This window comes from Oncorhynchus mykiss, chromosome 1 (assembly GCF_013265735.2).
Source record: "Oncorhynchus mykiss isolate Arlee chromosome 1, USDA_OmykA_1.1, whole genome shotgun sequence".
Taxonomy (NCBI): Eukaryota; Metazoa; Chordata; class Actinopteri; order Salmoniformes; family Salmonidae; genus Oncorhynchus; species Oncorhynchus mykiss.
The window spans coordinates 85191460-85209972 of record NC_048565.1 but is presented as its reverse complement, the minus strand read 5'-3'; the positions used below and the strand labels follow the sequence as shown (position 1 = coordinate 85209972).

The 18513-nt window shown below is 49.0% G+C and overlaps 1 protein-coding gene across 4 annotated transcripts in view; it reads left to right on the top strand.

Moving 5' to 3' along the window:
• Nucleotides 1–2703: 2703 nt before the first annotated feature.
• The window catches only part of LOC110516660 (probable methyltransferase TARBP1), a 35326-nt gene continuing 19516 nt past the window's right edge, over nt 2704–18513 (top strand). Inside the window, exons 1-17 of one of the 4 annotated variants that reach the window (XM_036987592.1) lie at nt 2704–3832; nt 3986–4089; nt 4205–4274; nt 4369–4517; nt 5575–5627; nt 5774–5871; nt 6431–6566; nt 7376–7472; nt 7636–7725; nt 10811–10967; nt 11187–11552; nt 12050–12147; nt 13383–13535; nt 13761–13990; nt 16064–16289; nt 16625–16813; nt 17719–17924. In XM_036987592.1, coding sequence (XP_036843487.1) covers nt 2821–3832; nt 3986–4089; nt 4205–4274; nt 4369–4517; nt 5575–5627; nt 5774–5871; nt 6431–6566; nt 7376–7472; nt 7636–7725; nt 10811–10967; nt 11187–11552; nt 12050–12147; nt 13383–13535; nt 13761–13990; nt 16064–16289; nt 16625–16813; nt 17719–17924 — 3434 coding nt within the window. In that variant the 5' untranslated portion in view covers nt 2704–2820. The remainder of the gene's footprint in view (nt 3833–3985; nt 4090–4204; nt 4275–4368; nt 4518–5574; nt 5628–5773; nt 5872–6430; nt 6567–7375; nt 7473–7635; nt 7726–10810; nt 10968–11186; nt 11553–12049; nt 12148–13382; nt 13536–13760; nt 13991–16063; nt 16290–16624; nt 16814–17718; nt 17925–18513) is intronic. The other 3 variants (XM_036987589.1, XM_036987587.1, XM_036987580.1) reach the window with 3 other exon arrangements.

Sequence of the window (18513 nt, the reverse complement as noted above, 5' to 3'; positions counted from 1 at the left end):
CTGATGTCCTGCCTCAACCACCCAACACAATCAGTCTGATGTCCTGCCTCAACCACCCAACACAATCAGTCTGATGTCCTGCCTCAACCACCCAACACAATCAGTCTGATGTCCTGCCTCAACCACCCAACACAATCAGTCTGTCCTGCCTCAACCACCCAACACAATCAGTCTGATGTCCTGCCTCAACCACCCAACACAATCAGTCTGATGTCCTGCCTCAACCACCCAACACAATCAGTCTGACTGTCCTGCCTCAACCACCCAACACAATCAGTCTGATGTCCTGCCTCAACCACCCAACACAATCAGTCTGATGTCCTGCCTCAACCACCCAACACAATCAGTCTGATGTCCTGCCTCAACCACCCAACACAATCAGTCTGATGTCCTGCCTCAACCACCCAACACAGTCTGTCGTCCTGCCTCAACCACCCAACACAATCAGTCTGTCCTGCCTCAACCACCCAACACAATCAGTCTGATGTCCTGCCTCAACCACCCAACACGATCAGTCTGATGTCCTGCCTCAACCACCCAACACAATCAGTCTGATGTCCTGCCTCAACCACCCAACACAGTCTGTCGTCCTGCCTCAACCACCCAACACAATCAGTCTGATGTCCTGCCTCAACCACCCAACACAATCAGTCTGATGTCCTGCCTCAACCACCCAACACAATCAGTCTGATGTCCTGCCTCAACCACCCAACACAATCAGTCTGATGTCCTGCCTCAACCACCCAACACAGTCTGTCGCCCTGCCTCAACCACCCAACACAATCAGTCTGATGTCCTGCCTCAACCACCCAACACAATCAGTCTGATGTCCTGCCTCAACCACCCAACACAATCAGTCTGATGTCCTGCCTCAACCACCCAACACAATCAGTCTGATGTCCTGCCTCAACCACCCAACACAATCAGTCTGATGTCCTGCCTCAACCACCCAACACAATCAGTCTGATGTCCTGCCTCAACCACACAGCACAATCAGTCTGATGTCCTGCCTCAACCACCCAACACAATCAGTCTGACTGTCCTGCCTCAACCACCCAACACAATCAGTCTGATGTCCTGCCTCAACCACCCAACACAATCAGTCTGACTGTCCTGCCTCAACCACCCAACATAATCAGTCTGATGTCCTGCCTCAACCACCCAACACAATCAGTCTGATGTCCTGCCTCAACCACCCAACACAGTCTGTCGTCCTGCCTCAACCACCCAACACAATCAGTCTGATGTCCTGCCTCAACCACCCAACACAATCAGTCTGATGTCCTGCCTCAACCACCCAACACAATCAGTCTGATGTCCTGCCTCAACCACCCAGCACAATCAGTCTGATGTCCTGCCTCAACCACCCAACATAATCAGTCTGACTGTCCTGCCTCAACCACCCAACACAATCAGTCTGATGTCCTGCCTCAACCACCCAACACAATCAGTCTGACTGTCCTGCCTCAACCACCCAACATAATCAGTCTGACTGTCCTGCCTCAACCACCAAACACAATCAGTCTGACTGTCCTGCCTCAACCACCCAACACAATCAGTCTGACTGTCCTGCCTCAACCACCCAACACAATCAGTCTGATGTCCTGCCTCAACCACACAGCACAATCAGTCTGATGTCCTGCCTCAACCACCCAGCACAATCAGTCTGATGTCCTGCCTCAACCACCCAACATAATCAGTCTGACTGTCCTGCCTCAACCACCAAACACAATCAGTCTGACTGTCCTGCCTCAACCACCCAACATAATCAGTCTGACTGTCCTGCCTCAACCACCCAACACAATCAGTCTGACTGTCCTGCCTCAACCACCCAACATAATCAGTCTGACTGTCCTGCCTCAACCACCCAACACAATCAGTCTCACTGTCCTGCCTCAACCACCCAACACAATCAGTCTGACTGTCCTGCCTCAACCACCCAACATAATCAGTCTGATGTCCTGCCTCAACCACCCAACACAATCAGTCTGACTGTCCTGCCTCAACCACCCAACACAATCAGTCTGATGTCCTGCCTCAACCACCCAACACAATCAGTCTGACTGTCCTGCCTCAACCACCCAACACAATCAGTCTGATGTCCTGCCTCAACCACCCAACACAATCAGTCTGATGTCCTGCCTCAACCACCCAACACAATCAGTCTGACTGTCCTGCCTCAACCACCCAACACAATCAGTCTGATGTCCTGCATGTTGCACCAAGTGCACCTGCCATTAAGAGAGCGAGAGAAAGAGGGGGGGGAAGATTTTGTATCTGACAGGAATTATCTTGGGCTCCAGAGTGGTGCAGCGGTCGAAGTCACTGCATCTCAATGCAAGAGGTGTCACTACAGTTCCTTGTTTGAATCCAGGCTGTATCACATCTGGCCGTGATTGGGTGGCGCACAATTGGCCCAGTGTCGTCCGGGTTTGGCCTGGGTAGGCCATCATTGTAAATAAGAATTTGTTCTTAACTGACTTGCCTAGGTAAATAAAGGGTACATGTCAGTGGTGCGGGTCTGTCTCAGATTAGGGATGTTTGAAATAAAAATAAACAACTTTTTCCACTTGCAGGTAATAGAGAGAGTTGTATAGAGTACAACAATTCCTCAGGTTAAGTAAGCCACATGTATTTATATACATATTTGCAAATATGGTGCAGTAGGGCTAGTTTGAAGCTTTGGGTTGCTGCAAGTTTATTTCTCTCGCGAGAGTTGCGTTTGGCAACGGTGAGTGACGTATCAGGAAGTTTACATACCGACAAGAAACGTGAGGTCATGTATGAATCTCTGTGAACACATTGAAGTCGGCTTTTGAAATGTCTTCTATTTTAATCAATGCCCTTTTATCAAGTTGCCATGATCCGGATACTTTGTTTAACACGTTGTGCTGGCCAACTGACTCGTGGCCGGACGCAGAAAGAGTAGAGGCACTGACAACGTTTATTGATGGAATTGGTAAACTACCCCAGTCTGACACATCTGACGATGGCGACAAAGTTGCCTTTTCAATTGCAAAAAGAGACATCTTTCTACGAAAAGTTGAATCGATCATTTGGACACAATGTTTACCACTTCTCTTGAAAGTCTCTAACGGAGACGGGGCGTGCAAAGGTAAACGTGTGCCAGATGGAAGGGCTGAAATCACCATCGCTGTGTGCAGGCTTCTTTCTGTCTGCATCAACACACTGTGTGACACGGCCGTTTCGGGGCAAGTCGCCCGCGCTGTCCTGCCATCCTTCCAGCTGCCAGACGGGGAGACAGAGGAAGAGCTTCCCGGCCAGGGTGAGGGGCGGCTGGGTATCGACGTGGCTATCGAAGCCATGTCAGTCATCCTACCCGCTGTCTCATCCAACGAAGAATTGACCACGTCGATCCTCTCATCTGCCCTGTCCTGTATCAAGACGTTACCGGATGCTCTGGTCTCCAAAATCACCGTTCGGCTTATTTTCACTCTCCTCAACTGCTACAGCGAGGATGGGATAGCGAGTAAACTCCGGTTCATTTTAGAGGATTTGTGTAGCTGGCACAAGAGTGACAGCTCAAACACGGACTCACCTGTGGTGACAGAACGCGCCTTGCTGTGTTTAACAACTCTCTCGGACTATCTCTTCTCTCCGGCTAAAGTACAGCAACACACCCTTCCTCAAAGTCTGAGCTATACTCGACCTGACCCTCGTTGTTCTCTGCAGTTCTGGAGGATTCTACAAGATGGACTGACGCACAAAGACAACGTGTCCCGGAAGCGGGCGTTGTACCTGCTGAAAAGGTGTGTCGCTCTGTCAGAGGATGAGGCGGTTGAGTTTCCAAGCAGTTCAGTGTCAAGTGAAGGTAAGATGCTGGTACATGTGACTGACATTCAGACAGACAAGCTTGATTATAATATTACCCATGTTAAAATATGTTCTTCACTATACAGAATAATACTCAAGTCTCTAGAACTGTATAGTTTAACCTAATTGTAACAATGTGAGTCCTTTGTAGATAATGAGGAGATCATATTCAGATGGGCCCCAGACAGATGCAAGCTGCTCAGAGAGTTCTGGGAGGACTATGCCTTGGTTATGGAGACACTGGAGGAGAACCAGGTGAGATATAATATGGATAACACTTGCTATGAAACCCCTCTTCCTAATGCATTATACATTTCTAACACCATTATGACGTCGTAAAGAACTATTACCGTTCCTCTGTGTTGTGTAGATTCACGTGGTCCGCCCTGTGCTCAACAGAATCCATACGTTGATCCAAACAGCAGCCAATGATAGTCAAGGTGATGTGTGTGTCTCTCAACCATAAGGTGACAACCCAAACCTTTTATATCCCACTAAATACTGCCTACCAATCGTCCATCTGTCTTCTCTCAGGCGTCAGTCTGTTCCACCCGTCATGGCTGCTGGGTGTGTACCAGCGTATGTTCCACAGTGAGAACAAGTCCGTCATGAGAGAGGGAGTGGATCACCTACTGGAACTCCAGGTGCTCCGACGCCCTGCCTTCGCCCTGGCCTTCTCACAGGTACCTGGTACAGTTGTCAGTCAGTGTTATAGAACATCAACCCAGACTCCAGGTGGTCTGACGCCCTGCCTTCGCCCCGGCCTTCGCCCCGGCCTTCTCACAGGTACCTGGTACAGTTGTCAGTCAGTGTTATAGAACATCAACCCAGACTCCAGGTGGTCTGACGCCCTGCCTTCGCCCCGGCCTTCGCCCCGGCCTTCTCACAGGTACCTGGTACAGTTGTCAGTCAGTGTTATAGAACATCAACCCAGACTCCAGGTGGTCTGACGCCCTGCCTTCGCCCCGGCCTTCTCACAGGTACCTGGTACAGTTGTCAGTCAGTGTTATAGAACATCAACCCAGACTCCAGGTGGTCTGACGCCCTGCCTTCGCCCCGGCCTTCGCCCCGGCCTTCTCACAGGTACCTGGTACAGTTGTCAGTCAGTGTTAGAACATCAACCCAGACTCCAGGTGGTCTGACGCCCTGCCTTCGCCCCGGCCTTCTCACAGGTACCTGGTACAGTTATCAGTCAGTGTTAGAACTTCAACCCAGACTCCAGGTGGTCTGACGCCCTGCCTTCGCCCCAGCCTTCTCACAGGTACCTGGTACAGTTGTCAGTCAGTGTTAGAACATCAACCCAGACTCCAGGTGGGCCTTCGCCCCGGCCTTCTCACAGGTACCTGGTACAGTTGTCAGTCAGTGTTAGAACATCAACCCAGACTGACCTAATTCTATTTTTCCCTTTTCTATGTTATTAGTTTGTTTATTTTATTAATTTAACCCTTATTTTACCAGGGAAGTTGAATGAGAACACATTCTCATCTACAGCAGTGACCTGGGGAATAGTTACAGGGGAGAGGAGGGGGGAGGAATGAGCTGATTGTAAGCTGGGGATGATTAGGTGACTGTGATGGTATGAAGGACATATTGGGAATGTACAATAGTCAGCAACTTCCTTTTCAGTAGTGGTGTATTTGCGGTCGTTGTTTAGTTTGTTGTCTTGGTGGGTGAGATGATGAGGGACAGTAGGTGGTTAGTGTATGAGAGATTGACCTCTTCTTATCCTTTCTTCCTCAGTTCATTCTGGGTCCTTTCATGGATGTGATGTCTGAAAGCTCCCTCTTTCACAGGTGAGCCAGTGATCATAGCAGCACAACAGCAAAACACAATATTGATTTATAGACTCACAGATGATGCCGTTTCTGCTAGTGATGAAGTAGTGAGTTAGGCCTATTTAGAGTGACTGTTGAGGAAGGTTATGTCTCTTCATCTCCAGGACTGCAGGACAGAGTGTAGGAGAGTGTCCTGAGCTGGGAGTCAAGCTGCAGGTCTTCATGGTCACGTTCTTCAGCAGCCTGCCACAGGAGAACAGAGGTACTGTAACAGAGCTTCATCACAGGGCACTGAATCACCTGGGCCATGTTCAGTAGGATACACCGTAGCACAACTTTTTGCAGAGGGAAATCTGGGTTCTTATTACTGGACAAATTCATGTACATTTCAAAAAGGTTTTCTCCCAACTGAACTTGAGCCAGATGTTTGTCCTGCAGCTTGTTGTAACAGTAATGACTGTTCATCAGAGAGGGTCTAATGTTGATCCTCTGTCTCCTCAGGTCCTGTGTTGCTGCAGCTTGTTGTAACAGTAATGACTGTTCATCAGAGAGGGTCTAATGTTGATCCTCTGTCTCCTCAGGTCCTGTGTTGCTCCATCTTGTTGTAACAGTAATGACTGTTCATCAGAGAGGGTCTAATGTTGATCCTCTGTCTCCTCAGGTCCTGTGTTGCTGCAGCTTGTTGTAACAGTAATGACTGTTCATCAGAGAGGGTCTAATGTTGATCCTCTGTCTCCTCAGGTCCTGTGTTGCTCCATCTTGTTGTAACAGTAATGACTGTTCATCAGAGAGGGTCTAATGTTGATCCTCTGTCTCCTCAGGTCCTGTGTTGCTGCAGCTTGTCCAGCGGCTAGGTTCTCAACACTGGTGTGCTGTCCCCATCCTCTTCCTCTCTCGGGCCCTGTCCCACCTTCCTCCCTGCCCTCTCCTGGGCCCCGAAGGCCTGCAAGCTCTCAGGTAGCCTGTCCCACCTTCCTCCCTGCCCTCTCTCAGGCCCTGTCCCATCTTCCTCCCTGACCTCTCTCAGGTAGCCTGTCCCATCTTCCTTCCTGCCCTCTCTCAGACCCTGTCCCATCTTCCTCCCTGCCCTCTCTCAGGTAGCCTGTCCCACCTTCCACCCTGCCCTCTCTCAGGTAGCCTGTCCCATCTTCCTTCCTGCCCTCTCTCAGACCCTGTCCCATCTTCCTCCCTGTCCTCTCCTGGGCCCTGTCCCATCTTCCTCCCTGCCCTCTCCTGGTCCCTGTCCCATCTTCCTCCCTGCCCTCTCCTGGTCCCTGTCCCACCTTCCTCCTTGCCCTCTCCTGGGCCCTGTCCCACCTTCCTCCTTGCCCTCTCCTGGGCCCTGTCCCATCTTCCTCCCTGCCCTCTCCTGGGCCCTGTCCCATCTTCCTCCCTGCCCTCTCCTGGTCCCTGTCCCATCTTCCTCCCTGCCCTCTCCTGGGCCCTGTCCCACCTTCCTCCTTGCCCTCTCCTGGGCCCTGTCCCATCTTCCTCCCTGCCCTCTCCTGGGCCCTGTCCCATCTTCCTCCCTGCCCTCTCCTGGTCCCTGGCTGCCTGCATAGGGAATAGGGTACCATTTCAGATGCAGACATTGTCTCTAAGACTCTAACTTGACATAAGGTTCATTATTTCTTGTTCATAGTGGCATTTCTTGGTGTGGAAGTGTGGATTCTATGAATCTCCGTTGAACAGACTGTTCAAGTCGATGGCTAGGGGCAATCTGTGTCTGGGAAACTGTCCCTAATGATTTCTGTGTTGTATCTCAGGGAGGTGCTCCGCTGCACTATGATCACCCACCAGGTGCTACTGAGAGGAGCTGCCCAGTGTTTCCTGCTGAACAGTGCCCTCTCCCTGACAGATGTGGTAAGACACTATGATGTGTTTGAGGCTGTGCGGCTTTGGTACAAAGTGATGACATTTTGCACCCAAATAGAGTGTTGAAGAAGAGCTTATAGCTGTCAGCGTACAAATGACAACATCTGTTTAGCAACTGCCATTTAGATTGTCTTTGTTCCATCTTTTGCAGACCTTAGTGACATTGGATGATGTGTTTAGTTTGCTGGTGCATTTCAGAGCAGACGAGTCTCTACGTAGAGGAACACCGCTCTGGAATCAGGTACTGTGTGGGGGTGGAATGAGGAAGAGCTCTGTCCTCTGGAATCAGGTACTGTGTGGGGGTGGAATGAGGAAGAGCTCTGTCCTCTGGAATCAGATACTGTGTGGGGGTGGAATGAGGAAGAGCTCTGGAATCAGATACTGTGTGGGGGTGGAATGAGGGAGGAGCTTTGTCCTCTGGAATCAGGTACTGTGTGGGGGTGGAATGAGGAAGAGCTCTGTCCTCTGGAATCAGGTACTGTGTGGGGGTGGAATGAGGAAGAGCTCTGTCCTCTGGAATCAGGTACTGTGTGGGGGTGGAATGAGGAAGAGCTCTGTCCTCTGGAATCAGGTACTGTGTGGGGGTGGAATGAGGAAGAGCTCTGTCCTCTGGAATCAGGTACTGTGTGGGGGTGGAATGAGGAAGAGCTCTGTTCTCTGGAATCAGGTACTGTGTGGGGGTGGAATGAGGAAGAGCTCTGTTCTCTGGAATCAGGTACTGTGTGGGGGTGGAATGAGGAAGAGCTCTGTCCTCTGGAATCAGGTACTGTGTGGGGGTGGAATGAGGAAGAGCTCTGTTCTCTGGAATCAGGTACTGTGTGGGGGTGGAATGAGGAAGATCTCTGTCCTCTGGAATCAGGTACTGTGTGGGGGTGGAATGAGGAAGAGCTCTGTCCTCTGGAATCAGGTACTTTGTGGGGGTGGAATGAGGAAGAGCTCTGTTCTCTGGAATCAGGTACTATGTGGGGGTGGAATGAGGAAGAGCTCTGTTCTCTGGAATCAGGTACTGTGTGGGGGTGGAATGAGGAAGAGCTCTGATCTCTGGAATCGGGTATTGTGTGGGGGTGGAATGAGGAAGAGCTCTGTCCTCTGGAATCAGGTACTGTGTGGGGGTGGAATGAGGAAGAGCTCTGTCCTCTGGAATCAGGTACTGTGTGGGGGTGGAATGAGGAAGAGCTCTGTTCTCTGGAATCAGGTATTGTGTGGGGGTGGAATGAGGAAGAGCTCTGTTCTCTGGAATCAGGTATTGTGTGGGGGTGGAATGAGGAAAGAGCTCTGTCCTCTGGAATCAGGAACTGTGTGGGGGTGTAATGAGGAAGAGCTCTGTCCTCTGGAATCAGGTATTGTGTGGGGGTGGAATGAGGAAGAGCTCTGTCCTCTGGAATCAGGTACTGTGTGGGGGTGGAATGAGGAAGAGCTCTGTCCTCTGGAATCAGGTACTGTGTGGGGGTGGAATGAGGAAGAGCTCTGTTCTCTGGAATCAGGTATTGTGTGGGGGTGGAATGAGGAAGAGCTCTGTTCTCTGGAATCAGGTATTGTGTGGGGGTGGAATGAGGAAAGAGCTCTGTCCTCTGGAATCAGGAACTGTGTGGGGGTGTAATGAGGAAGAGCTCTGTCCTCTGGAATCAGGTATTGTGTGGGGGTGGAATGAGGAAGAGCTCTGTCCTCTGGAATCAGGAACTGTGTGTGGGTGGAATGAGGAAGAGCTCTGTCCTCTGGAATCAGGTACTATGTGGGGTTGGAATAAGGAAGAGCTCTGTCCTCTGGAATCAGGTACTGTGTGGGGGTGGAATGAGGAAGAGCTCTGTCCTCTGGAATCAGGTACTGTGTGGGGGTGGAATCAGGAAGAGCTCTGTCCTCTGGAATCATGTACTGTGTGGGGGTGGAATGAGGAAGAGCTCTGTCCTCTGGAATCAGGTACTGTGTGGGGGTGGAATGAGGAAGAGCTCTGGAATCAGGTACCGTGTGGGGGTGGAATGAGGAAGAGCTCTGTTCTCTGGAATCAGGTATTGTGTGGGGGTGGAATGAGGAAGAGCTCTGTCCTCTGGAATCAGGTACTGTGTGGGGGTGGAATGAGGAAGAGCTCTGTTCTCTGGAATCAGGTACTGTGTGGGGGTGGAATGAGGAAGAGCTCTGTTCTCTGGAATCAGGTACTGTGTGGGGGTGGAATGAGGAAGAGCTCTGTTCTCTGGAATCAGGTACTGTGTGGGGGTGGAATGAGGGAGGATCTCTGTTCTCTGGAATCAGGTACTGTGTGGGGGTGGAATGAGGAAGAGCTCTGGAATCAGGTACTGTGTGGGGGTGGAATGAGGAAGAGCTCTGTCCTCTGGAATCAGGTACTGTGTGGGGGTGGAATGAGGGAAGAGCTCTGTCCTCTGGAATCAGGTACTGTGTGGGGGTGGAATGAGGGAGGATCTCTGTTCTCTGGAATCAGGTACTGTGTGGGGGTGGAATGAGGGAAGAGCTCTGTTCTCTGGAATCAGGTACTGTGTGGGGGTGGAATGAGTGAAGAGCTCTGTTCTCTGGAATCAGGTACTGTGTGGGGGTGGAATGAGGAAGAGCTCTGGAATCAGGTACTGTGTTGGGGTGGAATGAGGAAGAGCTCTGTTCTCTGGAATCAGGTACTGTGTGGGGGTGGAATGAGGAAGAGCTCTGTTCTCTGGAATCAGGTACTGTGTGGGGGTGGAATGAGGGAAGATCTCTGGAATCAGGTACTGTGTGCGGGTAGAATGAGGGAAGATCTCTGGAATCAGGTACTGTGTGGGGGTGGAATGAGGAAGAGCTCTGTTCTCTGGAATCAGGTACTGTGTGGGGGTGGAATGAGGGAAGATCTCTGGAATCAGGTACTGTGTGGGGGTGGAATGAGGAAGAGCTCTGTTCTCTGGAATCAGGTACTGTGTGGGGGTGGAATGAGGGAAGATCTCTGGAATCAGGTACTGTGTGGGGGTGGAATGAGGAAGAGCTCTGTTCTCTGGAATCAGGTACTGTGTGGGGTTGGAATGAGGGAAGATCTCTGGAATCAGGTACTGTGTGGGGGTGGAATGAGGAAGAGCTTTGTCCTCTGGAATCAGGTACTGTGTGGGGGTGGAATGAGGAAGAGCTCTGTTCTCTGGAATCAGGTACTGTGTGGGGGTGGAATGAGGGAAGAGCTCTGTTCTCTGGAATCAGGTACTGTGTGGGGGTGGAATGAGGGAAGAGCTCTGTTCTCTGGAATCAGGTACTGTGTGGGGGTGGAATGAGGAAGAGCTCTAATCTTTTCAAACAGTTTTTAAATATTTAGTGTTTTTCCATCAGTTGTCCCTTGTGTTTCTGTGTCTCCTCACCAGCTGTGTGACTGGCTGGCTGACAGTGAAGGCAGCTTCAGGCCCTGTGTCAGAGAATCAGCTGATGGTACCAGTACCAGTACCTCTCCAGAGAGAGAGACTGTGAGAGGCTACGTCCAACACCAAATGGAGCTCTTCCTCAGAGTCCCGGCTAGCACAGGTGAGTCCCGGCTGGCACAGGTGAGTCCCGGCTGGCACAGGTGAGTCCCGGCTGGCACAGGTGAGTCCCGGCTGGCACAGCTGAATCAGTTTTTCCAATTCCGAGTATTATCCGATGAAGAATATCAACAGGTGCAGATACGAGTATGTGTAGATGGACTCACCTCCAGTATACAGAATAGATGACTGTACTGATGAACTTTGTTGTGCCGTCCAACAGACCAGACAGACAGTGTCCCAGACCCAGGAGAGGCGGAGCTGCTAGCCAAGGCCATCCTACTGTGTGTTGACATAGAGGGGAGGACTCCGAGGTCTGGAGGAGAGCAGACTACTGGTGTCAGCGGTGGGATGGACTCGCTCTTACGCCCCCTACTGGACACACTGAGCAGGCTCCACACTAATGTCTACCTGCCGCTACGCAAGACTGACAAGAGCCTGCAGCTGCTGCTACGACTACTGCAGCTCACACCAGCCAGACACACCCCTGCTGCATTACTGCAGCTCACACCAGCCAGACACACCCCTGCTGCAGTACTGCAGCTCACACCAGCCAGACACACCCCTGCTGCAGTAGAGAAAGAACAAGGTATCTACTGCACTCTACTGTATTCTAATGTACTGTACTGTACTCTGCTGTACTATACTCCACAGTACTCTACTGTACTGTTCTCTGCTCTACTGTACTCTACTGTATTCTGCTGTAAACTACTGTGCTCTACTGTACTGTGTTCTACTGTACTCTGCTGTACTCTACAGTACTGTACTGTTCTCTGGTCTACTCTACTGTACTCTACTGTACTCTACTGTACTCTACTGTATTCTGCTGTAAACTACTGTGCTCTACTGTACTGTGTTCTACTCTACTGTACTCTGCTGTACTCTGCTGTACTGTACTGTTCTCTACTCTACTGTGCTCTACTGTACTCTACTCTGCTCTACTTGACTCAAGTAGTGATACATAGCAGTGATTCAAATTGATTCTTAGTAATGATCCACATTGATTCATAACACTGGAAACATGCAAAATAAGATGTCATTCATTGTTTAAAAAATAATATGTTTTTTGTCTTCTGTCTCATACAGAAGACAGTGTGACGGTCTCCATGGAAACGCTGGTTCTGGGCGTGGTGGAGCCCATTCAGGAGTTTATCCTCCGAAGACTGAGTGGAGAACTACAGGAGGTGAACACACACTCTCGCTCTCACTGTCACTCTCTCTTGCTTTCACTCACTCACTCACTCACTCACTCACTCACTGTCAAGAGAATTATGTTCTCAGTGTTCATAAACCCAATTAAATTGATTACTCAGCCTGATACCCAGGATTTGTAGGAAACTGGTTGGAATGAATAAGACGGAGGCCCAGCTACAATTGTCAGGAATGTTTATTTATGAGAGCTCTGCCTATCATTTCTGGAACATTGGTCTATATACCTCACATTTCGTCATAAATGTCCCTCCTCCTCTCAGATACAATGGCAACATAGTTCACAAGTCTTCTTCTATTCGTAAATAGTCTGCCACCTGTTAAACAATCTACTACAAGCCCAAGGTCTCTCCCCTCCCTGGGTGGGGACAGAATGTCCTGTAAGGAACACAGTGTTCCAGCTTGTCTGACGATCGCTCCATTTTGTTTCTCACTTACACCCTGCTTACATACTAAAAAGGAACAGAAAGTCCTTGTTCTAATTTTTGACTAAAACTACACACATTAGATTTAGTTTTATGATTCTAATAAGTTTCATACAGTGACAGGGTAGTAATTCTGTTAGGTATAGTTCTACGTTAAATGTATACGTCATTTAGTCATTATTCATAAAATCCATAACACTCACTCACTCACTGTCACTCACTCTCTCTCGCTTTTACTCACTCACTCACTCACTCACTCACTCACTCACTCACTCACTGTCACTCTCGCTTTCACTGTCACTCTCTCTCGCTTTCACTGTCACTCTCTCTCGCTTTTACTCACTCACTCACTCACTCACTCACTCACTCACTGTCACTCTCGCTTTCACTGTCACTCTCTCTCGCTTTCACTGTCACTCGCTCTCACTGTCACTCACTCACTCACTCACTCACTCACTCACTCACTCACTTACTCACTCACTCACTCACTGTCACTCTCGCTTTCACTGTCACTCTCTCTCGCTTTCACTGTCACTCTCTCTCGCTTTTACTCACTCACTCACTCACTCACTCACTCACTCACTCACTCACTGTCACTCTCGCTTTCACTGTCACTCTCTCTCGCTTTCACTGTCACTCGCTCTCACTGTCACTCACTCACTCACTCACTCACTCACTCACTCACTCACTCACTCACTGTCACTCACTCAATCTCACATCCTACAACATTGATCATGTACCTGCATTTGTCCTCCGCCTGTGTTTTGTTTGTCTGTCCTCTCCAGCTATGTGATGTAGAGCGTGCTGAGCTCTACCTGTCAGTGCTGAAGGAGGTGGTGCTGATGTACAGTGTGTTAGAGTGGAACCACTCCAAGGTACAGGAGGCCTATTTCCCCAGACTCCTCAGATACGTCCTGAGGACCCTAGAAGCTGACCAGGTACAGTATTCCAGGATCGACCTCCCCTCTCTCAGGCTGCTCTCCTTCGCTAGTCACTTCATACATAATTGGATTCGTGTGTCAATTTGAAAAATGGGATATTTTCTTTAGCAGTTAGACTCTGATTTCAAAAAGACTAGTTGAACTGCTATTTGTCATGTCATGTTTATATTCACCATGGTTTTCACTATAAAACTGGAAGGGACTTGTGTGTGTTTCTCTTAGATCCCCTCTGTGGCGGGTCAGGTGTCCAGGGCGGTTGCCATGGCGTCGTTGGCCATGACCTGTGAGGTTGCAGCGTTGGGAGTGTTCAACCTCCAATCAGAGACCACGATTCTACTGGTCCATCTGTCTAGCTACTTCTACTCCCCTGCTCCACCCCCAGCCCCTCCTCTCTCTCTGGTCAACTTCAACCAGACCCTGCTGAAACCTCCAACTGCAGCTCAGTCAACAGGGTCAGTACAGAACACTTTGTGTAGTATATAGAAGGCATGTTATTGTTTAAATGCAGATGTACTGTATCATCAGGATAATGTGTTGTATAGTAAACCACTAGTATAAACACTATATGACCCTCGTTTCTCTGCCAGTCACGGCTCTAAATTGTGACTGTTTTGGTCACATGCTCTTCAATAATTTGCTGTTCAACCTGGAATTTACATGTGGGAGAAAACCCATCTCCCAGAGGTTACAGGTCAAATGGAGATTGTGTCAAGGATATGCACATCTACATACAGTGAGCTGCTAATGTATTGGGACAGTGACACATTTGTTGTTGTTTTGTCTCTGTACTCCAGCACTTTGGATTGATACAATGACAATGAGGTTAAAGTTCAGACTGACAGATTTAATTTGAGGGTATTGTCCTCCATATAGGGTGAACCGTTTAGAAATTAAAGGTACATAGTCCCCCCTTTTTATGGGACCAAAAGTATCGGGTCAAATCAACTTATGTGTATTAAAGTAGTCAAGTTTAGTATTTGGTCCCATATTCCCAGCACACAATGATTACATCAAGCCAGGGACTCTAACAACTTGTTGGATTTATTTGCTGTTTGTTTTGGTTGTGTAGCAGATTATTTAGTGTCCAATAGAAATGTATAGATTTTATTAGGATCTCTTTTAGCCCAAGGGCTAGTCTTCCAAGAGTCCTTAAGAAATGTTAAAAATAGCTAAGTAAAAACACAACATCCACATTCCTGTTACCTATACATATTACACCACCCAGCCTAACCCTCCTCCACCCACACACCTCTTATTTTTTAAAAACGTTTTAAATGAATTAGCAGACACTCTTTTCCAAAGGGACTTACAGCAGTGAGTGCATACATTTTCATGTGTTTTATTATTTTCATACTGATCCCCGTGGGAATAGAACCCGCAACCCTGGTGTTCCAAATGCTATGCTTTACAACTGAGCCACAGGACCTATAACTCACGTGCACATTACGTGCATTAAGAATTTAAATACAACAGAACATATAACAATAAACCTCTTAGATCCACTCTAGTCGTTTTAAGACATCTTAACACAACTATTTGGCAAGTTAGTTTTTTTTTTCTCCTTTCCCTAAAACTAAAAGCTATTTTTGGGTATTCAGAGGTCCCTAATAAATGTGTTGTCTGGGAGATGTGTTGTCTGGGAGATAGTAGTAATCGGAGGTCCCTAGTAGATGTGTTGTCTGGGAGATAGTAGTAATCGGAGGTCCCTAGTAGATGTGTTGTCTGGGAGATAGTAGTAATCAGAGGTCCCTAGTAGATGTGTTGTCAGGGAGATAGTAGTAATCAGAGGTCCCTAGTAGATGTGTTGTCTGGGAGATAGTAGTAATCGGAGGTCCCTAGTAGATGTGTTGTCTGGGAGATAGTAGTAATCAGAGGTCCCTAGTAGATGTGTTGTCAGGGAGATAGTAGTAATCAGAGGTCCCTAGTAGATGTGTTGTCAGGGAGATAGTAGTAATCAGAGGTCCCTAGTAGATGTGTTGTCAGGGAGATAGTAGTAATCAGAGGTCCCTAGTAGATGTGTTGTCTGGGAGATAGTAGTAATCGGAAGGTCCCTAGCAGATGTGTTGTCTGGGAGATAGTAGTAATCAGAGGTCCCTAGTAGATGTGTTGTCTGGGAGACAGTAGTAATCAGAGGTCCCTGGTAGATGTGTTGTCTGGGAGATAGTAGTAATCAGAGGTCCCTGGTAGATGTGTTGTCTGGGAGATAGTAGTAATCAGAGGTCCCTGGTAGATGTGTTGTCTGGGAGATAGTAGTAATCAGAGGTCCCTGGTAGATGTGTTGTCTGGGAGATAGTAGTAATCAGAGGTCCCTGGTAGATGTGTTGTCTGGGAGATAGTAGTAATCAGAGGTCCCTGGTAGATGTGTTGTCTGGGAGATAGTAGTAATCAGAGGTCCCTGGTAGATGTGTTGTCTGGGAGATAGTAGTAATCAGAGGTCCCTAGTAGATGTGTTGTCTGGGAGATAGTAGTAATCAGTGGGCCTTGCCAATATCTCTGAAATATTAAGAGTTTGTCATCTGTCACAGTGTTTCAGAGCAGGGTCCTCTCCTCAAGGACTGGGGCCGTATGGCAGCTCATTTCATCCGGGACCAGTGGACGTGTCTGGGATACGGGAGGAGAATAGGCCCACCCGGGCCCCTGGAGCTCCCCAGGGCGTCAGGGTCCCTCCAGGCTGCTATAGAGGCTCTGTCTCTGCTGCCCAGTGGCCTGGTACTGCCTGTACTGGACTTCATGGCCTCCATGTTGCCACAGGTGAGTCTTAGCATTGACTACAGCTGATATTGTCATGTCCACTACCTGGCTGAGACATTCTATCTCACCCAGCTCTCTACTACAGGCTTGTTCACACCAATAACCATGTTTAAAGGAATAGTTCACCCAAATTGCAAAACAACATGTTTCCTTACCTTGTAAGCAGTCTATGGGGAAAGATCGTGAAATCCAAGCCTTGGTTTTGTTTAACAGCTGATTTAGACTGCAACAGTGTTTCAGTGGTCATGTGGCCAAGTAATTTATGTCCTGCTTTATATGGCTTCTGATAAGGCAATATGAAATAGTGAACCTGTGTTTCTCCCTCCCTCCACCAGGTGGCGCTGTCTGAGGAGGCCCTGTGTGTAGAGGCTGTGACTGTCTCCTGGAAGCTGGTGCTGGGACTGAGCAGTAACCCTCATGACTTCTGGCCCACCCTGCAGGGCTTTGTGACCATGGCCTTTCACCACAGCCTGCTGGAGTTAACAGAGGAGCAGGCACCTGGGCTCACTGTTACTCTACAACAGGTAACTAGAGGGAGGCATGGGGTATCAACACCTGGGTTCACTGTTACTCTACAACAGGTAACTAGAGGGAGGCATGGGGTATCAACACCTGGGTTCACTGTTACTCTACAACAGGTAACTAGAGGGAGGCATGGGGTATCAACACCTGGGTTCACTGTTACTCTACAACAGGTAACTAGAGGGAGGCATGGGGTATCAACACCTGGGTTCACTGTTACTCTACAACAGGTAACTAGAGGGAGGCATGGGGTATCAACACCTGGGTTCACTGTTACTCTACAACAGGTAACTAGAGGGAGGCATGGGGTATCAACACCTGGGTTCACTGTTACTCTACAACAGGTAACTAGAGGGAGGCATGGGGTATCAACACCTGGGTTCACTGTTACTCTACAACAGGTAACTAGAGGGAGGCATGGGGTATCAACACCTGGGCTCACTGTTACTCTACAACAGGTAACTAGAGGGAGGCATGGGGTATCAACACCTGGGTTCACTGTTACTCTACAACAGGTAACTAGAGGGAGGCATGGGGTATCAACACCTGGGCTCACTGTTACTCTACAACAGGTAACTAGAGGGAGGCATGGGGTATCAACACCTGGGCTCACTGTTACTCTACAACAGGTAACTAGAGGGAGGCATGGGGTATCAACACCTGGGCTCACTGTTACTCTACAACAGGTAACTAGAGGGAGGCATGGGGTATCAACACCTGGGCTCACTGTTACTCTACAACAGGTAACTAGAGGGAGGCATGGGGTACATATTCACAGGATAAATGTGACTTGGCAATTAGTTCCAAGTGTTTAGCAGAACATGTTGTGGTTATTATGAGTATTAAAACACAGCGTTGATGTGGACACAACTGATGTGTAATTAACCTGACTCCTCTCAATCTCTAGATAGCCATTGAGTTGATGGAACTCTCCCAGGCCAAGACTGGTGTATTCAACGTTCTGATCCAACACTGCTGCCACACCTGGCTGCCCACTGGCCCAGGAAGTGAAGGCGAGAGCCAATCAGATGCCATGTTCTCCAGTGCCCTACTGCACCTTGACATCCTGGCTGAGGCATGTGTGTATGGACCTGTGTTCAGGAGGGACCAAAGGTTGGTGTGTGAAAGAATGAGAATGTGAGCGAGAGTCAGAGAATGTGAGCGAGAGTCAGAGAATGTGAGCGAGAAGAGTCAGAGAATGTGAGCGAGAAGAGTCAGAGAATGTGAGCGAGAAGAGTCAGAGAATGTGAGCGAGAAGAGTCAGAGAATGTGAGCGAGAAGAGTCAGAGAATGTGAGCGAGAAGAGTCAGAGAATGTGAGCGAGAAGAGTCAAAGAATGTGAGCGAGAAGAGTCAGAGAATGTGAGCGAGAAGAGTCAGAGAATGTGAGCGAGAAGAGTCAGAGAATGTGAGCGAGAAGAGTCAGAGAATGTGAGCGAGAAGAGTCAGAGAATGTGAGCGAGAAGAGTCAGAGAATGTGAGCGAGAAGAGTCAGAGAATGTGAGCGAGAAGAGTCAGAGAATGTGAGCGAGAAGAGTCAGAGAATGTGAGCGAGAAGTCAGAGAATGTGAGCGAGAAGAGTCAGAGAATGTGAGCGAGAAGAGTCAGAGAATGTGAGCGAGAAGAGTCAGAGAATGTGAGCGAGAAGAGTCAGAGAATGTGAGCGAGAAGAGTCAGAGAATGTGAGCGAGAAGAGTCAGAGA